The 13,182-nt window shown below is 34.4% G+C and overlaps 1 protein-coding gene across 1 annotated transcript in view; it reads left to right on the top strand.

Annotated features, from left to right (window-relative positions):
• Positions 1-12,889, top strand: part of LOC128988453 (cadherin-99C-like) — a 137,777-nt gene extending 124,888 nt beyond the window's left edge. The window contains exons 21-29 of the mRNA XM_054409746.1: positions 984-1,127; positions 1,555-1,782; positions 2,573-2,656; positions 3,456-3,637; positions 4,260-4,484; positions 7,175-7,271; positions 7,775-7,907; positions 8,260-8,380; positions 9,761-12,889. Of these exons, the coding sequence (XP_054265721.1) occupies positions 984-1,127; positions 1,555-1,782; positions 2,573-2,656; positions 3,456-3,637; positions 4,260-4,484; positions 7,175-7,271; positions 7,775-7,907; positions 8,260-8,380; positions 9,761-9,899 (1,353 nt within the window). The 3' untranslated portion in view covers positions 9,900-12,889. The remainder of the gene's footprint in view (positions 1-983; positions 1,128-1,554; positions 1,783-2,572; positions 2,657-3,455; positions 3,638-4,259; positions 4,485-7,174; positions 7,272-7,774; positions 7,908-8,259; positions 8,381-9,760) is intronic.
• Positions 12,890-13,182: the final 293 nt, after the last annotated feature.

Below are 13,182 nucleotides of genomic sequence, written 5' to 3'. Positions count from 1 at the left end.
AACTTTTATTTTTCCAGGCAACTTGGATCCTCAATTAGTATGGAATAAAAAAGATTTACTGCTGTGGTATTTTTCCTTGTTTTATTTTTAAGTTTGCCCATTTACAACTTATTGTTTGCTTACTTGACATCAGTCATAATGAATAGAGTTTCTGTAAATATTATGGATGTAAATATTATGTAAATATTAAAGGTCACACCGACGTCCGCCGCTCCCGCCGCGGGAGTACCGCGCGCGGATGTTTTTCCTCGAGCCATGTCACACCAAAAGTTCGCGCCCGCAGCGGGAGTTTTGATATGATTTCATTACAATTCGTTTTACCTGTTTAGTATGCCATGTAAATTTGCAGATTTTCTTAAGTAGTAAAGTGTTTAAGAAGCAATTAAATCTTAATTTATTTGTTAGGCCTAGTGTACTTTAACAAGTTTACTGCAGTTATTGTTTAAATTCAATTTAGACCTTGTGTTCGAAGTGCAAATATGGTTGAGGATAAATTATATACTTCCAGTATTTTGAACGTTATATTTCGCTACACTACAAATATTTTTAAAATTTTAATTCAAAACATAAGACCATTTTAAAACTAATTTAATTATTTTGCTAAGCCTTCTATTGAAAGTTCAAGTTTACATTGATGGTACAGGTTTGGTTGTTGCAAATTGATACAGTTGATGAAACAATAAAACGTTGTTCAATACGTCGGCAATATAAAAAATTTGATGGGGAACATTAAATTTTCACCGTAAACATAATTTTTGCATGGTAAACAAAAGTGTTTTTCTGGTGATAAACATATTACGAAGGTAATACAAAACAACATATATCATCACACAAAAGAAACATGTGTATGATCAGATAGTATATTTTTTTAAGCACTTATTTTCGGTTTTTGATGTAACTTACACCTGTGCAACCCAGATGTATGTAACAAACCATATACCTATTGATTATGGTTGTTCATTTGTTTTTTCAAATGTCTTCAGGTAAAGATCCAGGTTCTAGATGTGAATGACAACATACCTGTCTTTCTCTACCCAGAATCAAGCAGAAGATTCAAAAAAGAGAAATACTTTGGGGGAGTTGCTGCTGACAGGAGAGACGTGGGGGCTCATGTTCTGGATGTCAAAGTAAGAGGAATTTTTAATTGGTGCACTGGTTAAAGGTTAAGTATTGGCAAATAATTTTATTTCCAAGAAAATAAAACAATAAATGTAATTAATTGCACAACATGATGTACATTTAGTTCAAGCGGGCCGAAACCAATATTTGTTAGGAAACTCCATTAAGAGTACCTTGCTGTTATTGAATTTCGGAGAACAAAGCTGGAGAATACAGTAATGTAAGATGAGAGAATGCAGAGGATAACAGAGTTCATAATAATATAGGAGAATAGACCAAGAGGATATTAGAAGAAGGAAGGAAGGGGTAAAAAGGTTGTGGAGAAGAGAGAGGAATGACATGACAGATGGTCCGTCAACCGCAGGACCCAGGAATAGAACAGAAGTATTTGTTATCACAGTGTTGCTACTTTAACATTGTATCTACAATTTTCAGGCAGAAGACAAGGACGCAGGCAAGCTAGGCCAGGTAGAGTATCGCCTGATCCCTGATGAGACAGGCGCAGTGGACTACTTCTCCATCGACCCTCGTACAGGCGTTGTGCGCACCAAGAGGACCCTGGACTCTGTAGGTAGAGAGGCCTTACCCTTCAGACTGACTGTGGAGGCCAGAGACAGCCCTGGAGTCAGCAGAGGATACAACACTGCTGCTACACAGATAGTGGTAAGTGGAAATGTGGGAGATTGATATGTTGGTGTTGGAAAATATTACTATTAGTGATGGGTCGGTACTTCACGTCAAATGTCGGTTCTGCCGGTTCTTGGTAAAAGAACCCAAACCAAGAATTGATGGTGAAATGACGGTGCCAGTACCTTCGGTACCGAAACCCGTCACCGACATTGCCTACCTGCACTTCTTCAAGGTAAGCTAGCTGCCATCCTCCTTATTATACAATTCAAAATCCTGGCCTAAAGCCTTTCCAAAAACAAAATTAAGATTCAACCAATTTATCTTGAATTGAGATTCAATGCTGGATTATGAACGATTAAATGCTGTTCAGTTGGAATACGATGGTTGAAATGCAAGTGGTGTTAATCAGAATAAAAGCCTATTCTGAATTAGGTCTTTTTGACTTTTACGTAAGTTGACATGGCTTGACTTGAGTGCACAGATAGGCCTATGTCAAGATTTGTGATTACCCTATTTTTTATTTATTCATTCTAAGTTTAATACAAGAAGCCAGTCTCCAATATGTGATAACTTAAAGTTGAACTAAAAATATTCATCTTTCTTTATTGTTTTCAATCTATTCATTGTGCCTAAAGTAGTTTTGGAACTCTATATTTAAGCTAAACCAGATTGTGTAAACAAGAATTAATAATAAACTAATTGATATTTTCTCACTCATTTCATCATAATATTGGTTTGTTTTCTGACATTTACTCTTAAAGATTGCAGCACAAAACATTATTTTTTGTCGTGGAAAAACTCTAAAAAATTATTTATTTTTCAGGTAAATGTCATTGAAGATATTGATCGCATGATCTTGGTCATAAACAACATGCCTGCAGATGAAGTGGAAGAAAACCGTGAGAAGGTAAATAAATTAAATTATTGGTTTTGAATGGCCATTGGTAACAGTATCAATACTTTAAAAGTTGAACTGCTTGTTAAAAAATGAAGTATGAATAATTTTATTTAAAAAATGTACCCAATTAATAGGAGCTGTCCAACAAGTTTCTTTAACGATGGAATAACTTATTTTAAATCTGACATCAGCACTGAGTGTCTTTTCTTCCCTCACCACCCCATTGACTGAATCTTTAAATTTATCATCACCACATAAAAAATAAAGATAATGGAAATCTGGGCTGTGAAGCGACCCAGAAGGTCTTTAGTTATCTGAGCAGAAAGGGCCTTGTTATACAAAACAGGTCGTCAGTATTACCTCGGCATTTGCTTGTATGGCCCTTGTTAAGGTCATTAATGAAAACACAGCCTAATTTTATTAATATCCCATTCTATGAATTTGACAAAGAAAACTCCTCCAGTACACCTAACTAAGTTAAGTTTCCTACCTTAAAAAACTTCCCAACCTTGGTTGATTTAGGTCATTTGTATGGGTCCAATCATTCAGACTGATGATTTTATGATAAACTTTTAAATCCAGGTTTTATTATCGTTTACAAATAATAGTACGGTAACGGTTCTCCCTGTACAGGCAATACTTGTGTTTCAAACCTTTTTACATTAACTTGTTTCTGAAGGAATGTCTGTTACGCACACCCGTGTACAAGATACTGTTCAACCCACAGAAGAAAGTTTCTGAGGAGGGCATTTACCAAACAGAGGTTACATTCCCAATGGTTTCAATCAATCATTGTGTTGTTTGGCAGGTGGTAACGTTGTTGGAGCAGCACAGTAACTTGCTGGTGGGAGTTGAGCAGATGGTGCCCAGACAGTGGTCCAGGGACAATTTGACATTAGACACTGATCAGTTCAGCACGGATGTGTGGTTCTATGTGGTGGACCCTGACACTGAGCTGATACAAGGCCGCAACACCTCCGTTGTGAAGAGGTAAGAGTCCACATGCCACAATTAACCTGGATATGAATCAGTATTGTCATATTTGAATAATTTCATTTTTGATGGCAGCTTCGTGTTAAAGATAATAATTTTTACCAACAACCAACTGAAAGCAAGTAAAAAATGATCTGCTAGATTTTCCTTTTCTTTTTTTTTAATTTCTGTTGTTTTCCCAATTTTTTTATTTGCTTTATCCCCACTACATAGCCTATGTTAGTGTTTCTTTTGAAAGTATGAGTACAAAATGCCACTTTTGGTTCTTGAATACTCACAGTAATGAAATAGGCTATCCTATTTCTAAAGCAACAACACGAGAAACGAATGATGGGTGTAGAATTGAGTAAAAACAAAAAGCCTTTTGAAGCTTTCAATCAGCCACTCAGATTGTTTAGCAAAGTTTAGTAATCATTGACCGATAATCATTAATAGCTTAGTCCAGTATGAATTTCATCAAGCTGAAAGATGTTTACTATGATAAGTTAAGACAATGTCTTTCTGATAAGAGAGTGAGCTCCATGACCACAAATTCATACAAAACTATACTCTCATAATCATTTCTCTATTTTTCTAACATCCTCTAAGCTCTAGGTTTTGACTATGTTACCTGTTCCAGGAGCCTTACCTCCAAGGAGGCCCAGTCAGACATATCCGAGGCTCTGGCTGCAGCTCTACACGTAGGTCTGTTTGACATTCACCCTCCCCTACGTGTGACTCCTGTCAGGACCACCTTCATACAAGCTCAGTGGGAGGTGTTCCCCTACGCCTTGGTGGCTATTGCTGCCCTCATCATGGTGCTGGGCATAGCCGGCATCATATACATCTGCATCTCTTGGTCTAGGTGGGTTTTCTGGTGTTTCGGGGGAGGGTATAGCTACCTCTTACAATTTGACGTTCTGTCCCAGCGAACACATAACAAAATAGAAGCGCTACTCGGAGCGCAGGAGCGTGGCAGTCTTACTAGCCGGCGAAACGGACAAAGATGGTGGCGCTAGCCTACCTGCCGGGAAATTAAATATGTGCACTCGAGTTTGAGCCTAAATATCTCAGAGATGAATAATCCAATTTTGTAGAGACAAAAATTAAATATAAACTGGTTTAAATACATTTTACGTGGTAGCAGAAAAAAAATCCGTTTACCAGAAAAATGTATATTGTTGAAAGATCCTAAAAAGTACCGGGTTTTAAGAAACTCTGCACTAACACTGAAGTTTAAAATTTAATTGTAAAGAAACCACTTAGCCAATCGGCCTGCCAGTTGCGGGAGAAATCTTTGTTTACAAATATATATCTGTTTAAAAAACACCTTTGTTCTTATTATTAATCTGTCATATTGGTGTTATTTCTTGTGACACGACAAACACGATGATATTTTGAACGAAATTTTTAGCGTCTTATTAACGATGTTAGCATACGTTTTAAAAATAAACATCAGCATGAAAACTATCGTGAGTAAAGATTTTAAAATGCATGGAACTGTTAACAATAAATCTACCAATAAGCCATACAAATTTCAAAAAGATTGGATTAGTGGTTTGTTTACAATTAAGTTTTAAACTTCAGTGTTAGTGCAGAGTTTCTTAAAAACCGGTACTTTTTAGAATCTTTCAACTTTGAAAATTTTTCTGGTAAACGGAAATTGTTTTAATTGTTACCACGTAAAATGTATTTAAACCAGTTTATATTTAATTTTTGTCTCAACAAAATCGGATAATTAATCTCAAGTTTAGGCTCAAACTCAAGCACATACAGTATTTATTTCCCCGACAGTAGTCCCGGCGTGTGCAGCGCGCTAGTCGTCTGCTATGCTTGATGAGAATAGTGTAGAGATATAAAGTTAATGATATTAGTGTAAAGGAAAACAATGTAATTGAGGACTTGACGAACAAAGTACTTGGACAATGTGTAGGAGTAAATTTGTTTCCAAATGGTACATATTTCTCAGGATATGAAACAATATGGACAAAAATCATTTTTGTTTAGTACCTAATTAAAATTATTGCTCAAAAATATTTCAATGTTAGAGTTTGCTACTACTGTATAAGTAACGAAAGTCTTCACAAAAATAAAATCAGGCAACATCTCAATAAAACTTTAATTTTTCTGGGACAATAAATTGAGTGTTTAATTTAACTTACAGAATTATCTTTAGTTTATCTTGAATGATATTGAAAGCTAATTACTTAGTCCTTAAAAAGTTGTGCTAAACGGTTAAAAATTCTACATAGACAATATATTTGAAAATTTCTTTAATATATACAATATTACAGTACAACAGTATAAAACATTAAAACACTGCACGCTAAATGTATAGACGACGGCCCGGCGGCGCAGTGGGCGTGGCGCGGAGCAGCGGCAATGGATCCCCTTTGTACCTGATTTTTTAGAAAACCGAACATGATAAAAAATTTTGGTGAATCGGATAGTTAAATTTCGTTATTTATCCACAACTTTCCCGCTGACGAAATTTCTCTGACCAAAAAATAAAAAATTTCCTTGCAATACAACTTTTTCATGTCTGAATCTGAAAAATTAAACTACATAAGTATTAAACATATTTATAACTCAATTACTATCATAACTAATAATTTTATATTAACACCATCGTTTTCCTCAGTATCATATCTACAAGTGTGCAAAATTTCAGAATTTTTTGTCAACTATTAATGTTGTTTATGATCGTGTATTTGTCGCGGGGTTTTTAATGCTAACTGAGCTCGCGGGTCTTGGATTCAGGCTGTATGACGGACCAAGATGGCGGATTTGGCCACACTTTCAGTGCATTCGGTTAAACGCCGTGTCCTCTCTATTATTATTATTATTATTATGTGCTCGCTGTTCTGTCCTTCTTTAGCAGGCCTTGATCAGGCTCTTGAAGAATCCTAACAACGTGGTACACCCATTGCTATTATTTTCTTTGAATTTGGTTTGGTATTGTTACTCTTATTGTATTTACAATAAGGGTGTGGCCAGTCTAATGATCAGAGCATTAGACTTGTGGCCTTACAAGCTTAGATTGAAGCTCAAATTATGGCCAACACAAATGGCTTTAGAACTAGAACCACGTGATCCGGTTGATTAAACTTTAGGGTCATCTCCAATGGTCTAGAAAACAAAAATATGGTTTCCTAGAAATGTGAGCTAATACAGCATTCACATAGATGTGAATGCAGCTACATTGTATGGTCACGAACATTTGGTCCAATTATTTAATATCATAATCGAAAAAAAAAGGTTATCACTGTGGATGAGGATGATCAAGTTTCTGTGATCATGGGAGATGGTGATGATGTTCAATGGACCATGGGAAATGATCACGATGATACTGCTACATCGTTGAGTCATTGTGATGAATATACAGTAAATTCATAATTAGTAAATTTATTGAACTTATCAAAATGCATCATAACATAAAATTGCATAAAAAAAGAACATTTGCGACAAATTAATTTATTATGTATGGCATTATGTCAAATTTATTACATAACAAAGCTTTGCTGCCACACTGCTAATGCTTTTGTTCACTGACAGATACAGAGCCTACAAGGAGCGGATGCAGAGGATGTATGTCACTCCTCACTATGATCCTGTGTTTGTGGAACCCAGTCTGAAGGAATATGAAACACAGGTGATTATAAAATGTTGATTGATACAAATTAAATTGCAACTATTTAACAGTTGGATCATTCCAACCGCCTTTAAACTTGGAGTGGATTTATCCGCTTCTTAGGACTTTTGCTTGTCTAAGGAGCTTCTACTGTGTATAAGTAGAAATAGGTGTTCTTACTATTATAATTACATTTACCAGGCTTTTGGTATAGTTAGAGTTGATTATTAGTTTTTTTGAGCATCGTTCATCTTATTAAAGGATAAACTGGCTGGCAGAGTAACTCACTGGTATATTGGCTGTTGTGTTTAGGAACTTAACTGTTAAGTTCCTAAACACAACAGGCAATATACCAGTGAGATAGTATTAGTGCACAAAACTTATGTATCTTGAAGTTCTTGCACCTTGAAATTCCACAGTTTGTACTTGTAATAAGATATACTGTTGTAACACACTTTTCCAACTCCACCAAATATAGTTTTTACTTAGTTAGTCCGTCAGTAGTTAACCTCAATAAATTTCAGGTTCTACAAATGAGTGTTCCGGTAGATGACAATGACAGCTTCAACGATCTTCAACTGGACTTCAGCAACAAAAACCACACCTTCAATCTAGACAACGTCGGCTACATCTCAAAAGAGCTAAATGAAACTCTGGGTAAGAGAGTTGAATAAAGATTAAACTACGCTCAAAGTACTTAAATAGGTTTTAATCACTTGCCTTTGATCTTTGAGTCTTCGATATTCTTAGTCTACAATTTTTTATTCAGTATGGCAATTGATTTAAGACAATACAAAATAGGTTAACGTGGAAATAGGTAGGATTACCTTGTCAATCCTAGTATATTTTGGGCCATTTTCTCTAAAATTTTCTCGTGATAATTTAACTCATCGCATTACTTTCTTTAGAGAATACAAAAAGTGAATCTAACTCTCTAAAAAGTGTTTTATCTACAAAATAACATGTTTTTCCTCATTGTTCTCGTAGTGATTTTAGATTATGTTTACAGATAAGCCTGTCGTGAACACAATGACAAGAACGGCCACCATTGGTCGACAAAGATCTCACCACAACAATAACAACAACATTCACCGTTCTCCTTCGGGAGTCACAAACCCTGCTTATGACAGGTAAAGGTTTGTATGTTGAATATTTTTTGTATGTTTTATAGAAGTCGTAGTTGGAAGTAAATTGTATTTTTCTTTGCTTTTTTTTTGTACACAGTGACGTATACCTAATTATCATACACTGTGTTTTGTCAGTGTTACATGAGTCAGAGGCCTAAACACTGACTGGCTAAGTAGTGCTTATAAAGCTCCAAAAGGCTATCGGATCGATACTGAGAAAAGTCAGTAGCTTTTTGATGGTTGAAACTGTACCCAGCTGTCGCTGATTGTTGGGCCTTAAATAAATAATCATGGCTACTGAAAAAATTTGTTATTCAGTAACAAAGCTACACAGACCATTTCGCACCATTCCACTCTCATCCTTCACTCATATTTGGGTTAAAATACACACCTAGGTGGTGTCCCCATCTGAATTGATAATGATAATGATAAAATAACCTAAAGTGTATTAGACATAGTGAGGCTGCTTAAAATAGTGCCTCGTTTATATAATCATAAGATCTACTTGATTAATTATAAGGTATATGCAGTGATATGTTTCAAGCAAATTAATGGGTGAATCCAGTAAATTAAAAAGATTTAATCCTAATCCCAAAATTATTACCAATCACGATGATCTAATCTGTACTGGTTTTATAAATCTAAATATTGTGTTATTGGCTCTTATGTGAAAGTTCTTTATCTATTTGGAACTATAGTAGGTTAAACTCTTAGTTATGACTCTTAGTAGGTTTGTTGATGTAAACATTTAAAAAAGTCATAGTTTATCACCATGATTTAATATTCAAAGGGACTACTACTGTCAAAGCTTGTTCCACAGTTTATTTATCCTCATAAGTTAGATCAAAACTGGCGAAACGTAAGAGTCTTCCGTAGTGGAAGCCATGTTGGATTTCCTCCCCATAAGAACAATGTTAACTTTGGGTCCAAATATCTCATCAGCAAATTATCATATAATTATGGATAAGGAGTTAAATTTAAGGAATTGCGGTCCTCTAGAGATTGACATTTTTTATTTCACAATTTTTAATTTTTATAATGAATAATTGATTATTAATTAGCTTAAAATTAAGCTAATTATTGAAAGGAAATGAAAATGGATTTTCAAAATTCAAAAACCTCAGTCACACGAGCCTATTATGTTAAAAATACAAATTATAAATTTCAAAGCTATATCTTAACAAATAACGCCGTTACGTGCCCACAAATGATGTAATGTTCTAACATTGTTCTTATGGGGAAGAAATCCAACATGGCTTCCACTACGGAAGACTCTTAAGAAAATCTAAGGTTCATTTTGATCCAGAATTTTTCTAAAATTGTTTAAAAATAGGAAACAGCCACAATTTATACTTGTATTACATCAGAGATTTAATGTTTTAGGTCAGGAGACACATTGTCTAGGAGAAACACAAGTCCGTCCAATGACAATGTGACTTTCCGAGGCAAGAAGGACTACTCTCACTTAGGCTTCAACTATTTAGTGGACAGAAACTCAGTGGAGGCCACGACGGAGCTATAGTCAACATGGTGTTAGCTTTAATTATGTGATCTAGTAGTAAACAAATTAATATATTAGAACTAAGGTTCCATCTCCGTCCAAGGTAAGTTGAGTGATTAAAAATCATTTGTTTGGATTTTTTTTTCTTCACCTGGAATCTTATGCATGTCACATTAGTTTGGTCTACTGTATTTACTCAAACTACCTTGGTTCTTGGAGAGTCGCCATGTTTGAGGTATAAAATTATAAACTGAACAATATATCTTGTAAATTTGTTATCCTCTGATAAATAGTATCATTGACTGTACACAGAATAGACTTCCCATGTAATGTACAAATTTGAAGCCAAGAAACGGGGTGTAATCTGTTGAGATGGTCATCAACTAATGACAATATTCTGTGTTAAGTGATAAATCAATCAGCTGTTGCTATGATACTGCATTGGTTTTAACATAGACAAATAAACATAGACCGTCAGCTGTGCTGCGGTTAGCATAAGTTCTGGTGTCCACCACTAGGTTAGCAGTGTAGTTACGGTGCACACCGCTGCAGCGTCTGCTGCTCGCATTCGGCTCCTGCGCTCCTCGCCTGCAGCGGTGTGCACCTTAACTACACGGCACTCCTAGCGGTGCCGGAACCTTCCTTTGACAGTTTATTCTATTTGTCTATTGTTTTAATTAATATTCAACCCAATACACTAGTAAACTCTGGTGAGATGGTCCTGAACTTCATCTAGCCTATTTTCTTGGCTTCAAACTTTCATTTCACATGGGAAGTCTAGTCAATGCTAGTATTGACGATAGAAACCTTCGATGCAGCTGATTAGGCCTACATTTTAACACAATTTTTTATTGATATTACCTTATCCTTAGTTTCCCAGGTGGAGAACCCACTACAAAAATAACCTGTTCCAAATAATCTATTTATTTTTCTAAACAACCTTTCCAAAACATAATTTATATTCATAATTTAATCTTGAATTCTTTTATTTACTGTTAACTCGTTAAAAACAAGGTACAGTATTGGGTGTAGGGATGTTGGTGTTATTATTTTATACCTCTAGACTCGACTAGGAATCTTTGCAATATTAGTGCTCACATTAAAGAGACTATAATGTAAGCTTAGTGTATGTTAGATTGGTAAAGTAGTGTGCAATAAATACCTATCACATTCCAAAAATATGTGCAAGCCTACTTTAAAAATATTTAATAAGTTACCAACCTGTAGAAAAATCTTTTGAAACAACAATTTTATTTTGTCTTCAATTATTTGATTTAGCTTTATTGCATTATTTTACAGAAATAATAACACTGTAGTGCAAATGAAGTCAAAAGCTACTTTCAAACCTTGAAAAAGTCATCTTTATGGATACATTAAACATAAAAATTAATACAATAATTAATAAAACAAAAAAGTCATATACATCAAATTAAGAATACTATTAATTTTATATGTATGTTTTACAATTTTTCTTTTAGTTTGGGATTTTTAGAAACAAATCTAAATATCCTTTAAAGGTGATATTTTGACTTTGCTCAAATCTAGGCATAAGAGCAATAATAAAGAAAACATTAATTCAAGCACAAGGAGCACCAGAGTTAAATAATAAAATTTTAAATCTATTATGTAAGACTTATTTTGATAGTAATTTATTCTTTATACAAGTTTAAATTACTATTGTTATAATTAATTGAGTGATAGTTACAATAATTACAGAAGCAAAGCAGAATAAGTTATTCTATGTAAAAAGTAGATTTAAAATTGTGATTTGTGGATGAATCTTTAGTGGTAGTACAACGTTGATATTTAAATCAAAATGTTCTATTATGTTGTTAAAACTTCTCCCATCTTATCGACAGACTGTAAAAGATTTTATGAAGTACTAGCTGTGTACCCGTTCTACGCACGGGGATCTTATAATATTCAGTTGAAACCTTCTTATATAAAGAACAGCAGTTGGTTTGCATATTTTAAGATATGCTGGCCAAACTATTATACATAGCTTCATTTTATGTTGTTTTTTGTTGTTCCGGATCGGTATGACAATCAATAAAAGGTTAAATTACCTCTGTGTCTGCCGGTCGATCCTATAACGGTAGGCTTACTTTTATTTTTACTATCTGATCTCGTTTGCATGGCTCAATCACGTCCTGGTTGAAGTTCGTTCGCTACGCTCACTCACCTGTATGTTGGAGCTCGTTCGCTGCGCTCACTTTCCTTCAGGTTAGCTCGTTCGCTACGCTCACTTGCCTTCAGGTTAGCTCGTTCGCTACGCTCACTCGCCTCCAGGTTGCAAATTAGCTGTTGTCATAAATGTAAAAGAAATAATAGTGCTAGTGCTGCACCCTGTTGGTAATCCTTGTAACTTTAATGCTATTGAACATCACAGAACAGAACCAACTTGTTTAATTGAAACAGCTGTTAAGATTCAATAATTTCATTTCTCATAAGGTTAACATGGGCTTCCAGAAATTCCACGTCAAAAATCGACAAAAACTTGATTTTCAAGGGTTTACTGTTAAATATCTAACTGTCTCATATTCGATGAAATACGTCTAAAACCATCTCATATATGTATAGTATTTGGAAAATAAGTTTCAGGCGGGACAGTGCTATAGTTATTGAGGAGTAGTTGTAATAAAGTGCGTATTTTAGCGTTACCAAGAGAATGACAGATAGACAGACAGACAGACAGACAGACAGACAGACAGAAATTGAGATAAGGTTTGATTCGGTTTCTCTGACCTATGAAATGTAAAAATAACCAAAAAGTTCATTATTCTAAGCAATGTACAGACAAAACTCTAATTTTATTTATATAGATTGTGCCTATTGGTATAAATTAGTTGGAATAACTAAAATATAGTTGTATATTGTTTATGAGATAGTGTTGGTAGTTTTTAACTTACCATCCTAGTCATTTTGCCTGTCAAATACAGACAAAACTGTAAATATTGTAATTAAATTTATAGTATTAATTCCATTTGTTATGAAACCATGATTGTGTACTTAAGTTATATTGTTGTTTTGTAAGTTGAATAGTGTTTATCTACTATTGTAAATGTTGTAAAATATATTTAAGTAACAACATTGTATTTTTTATTACCCATTCAAACCATTACCGAATTACAATCTTAGTTTATAACTTTTGTTTTGATTCATATTTCCAAATATTCATGACATATTTCACACCACAGGATATTTATTTTTTGAAACAATTTTTGAAGACTCCTAAAACAGCTACTGGTACTAATTAACTGCAGTTAAACATTCTATTACTGTTAATTTAAAACTTGCATCTAGT

Source organism: Macrosteles quadrilineatus, unplaced genomic scaffold (genome assembly GCF_028750875.1).
Source record: "Macrosteles quadrilineatus isolate MER2022 unplaced genomic scaffold, UCM_ALF_1.0 Scaffold_3__2_contigs__length_128488019, whole genome shotgun sequence".
Lineage (NCBI taxonomy): Eukaryota > Metazoa > Arthropoda > Insecta > Hemiptera > Cicadellidae > Macrosteles > Macrosteles quadrilineatus.
This window is presented reverse-complemented; position numbering and strand designations above follow the sequence as displayed.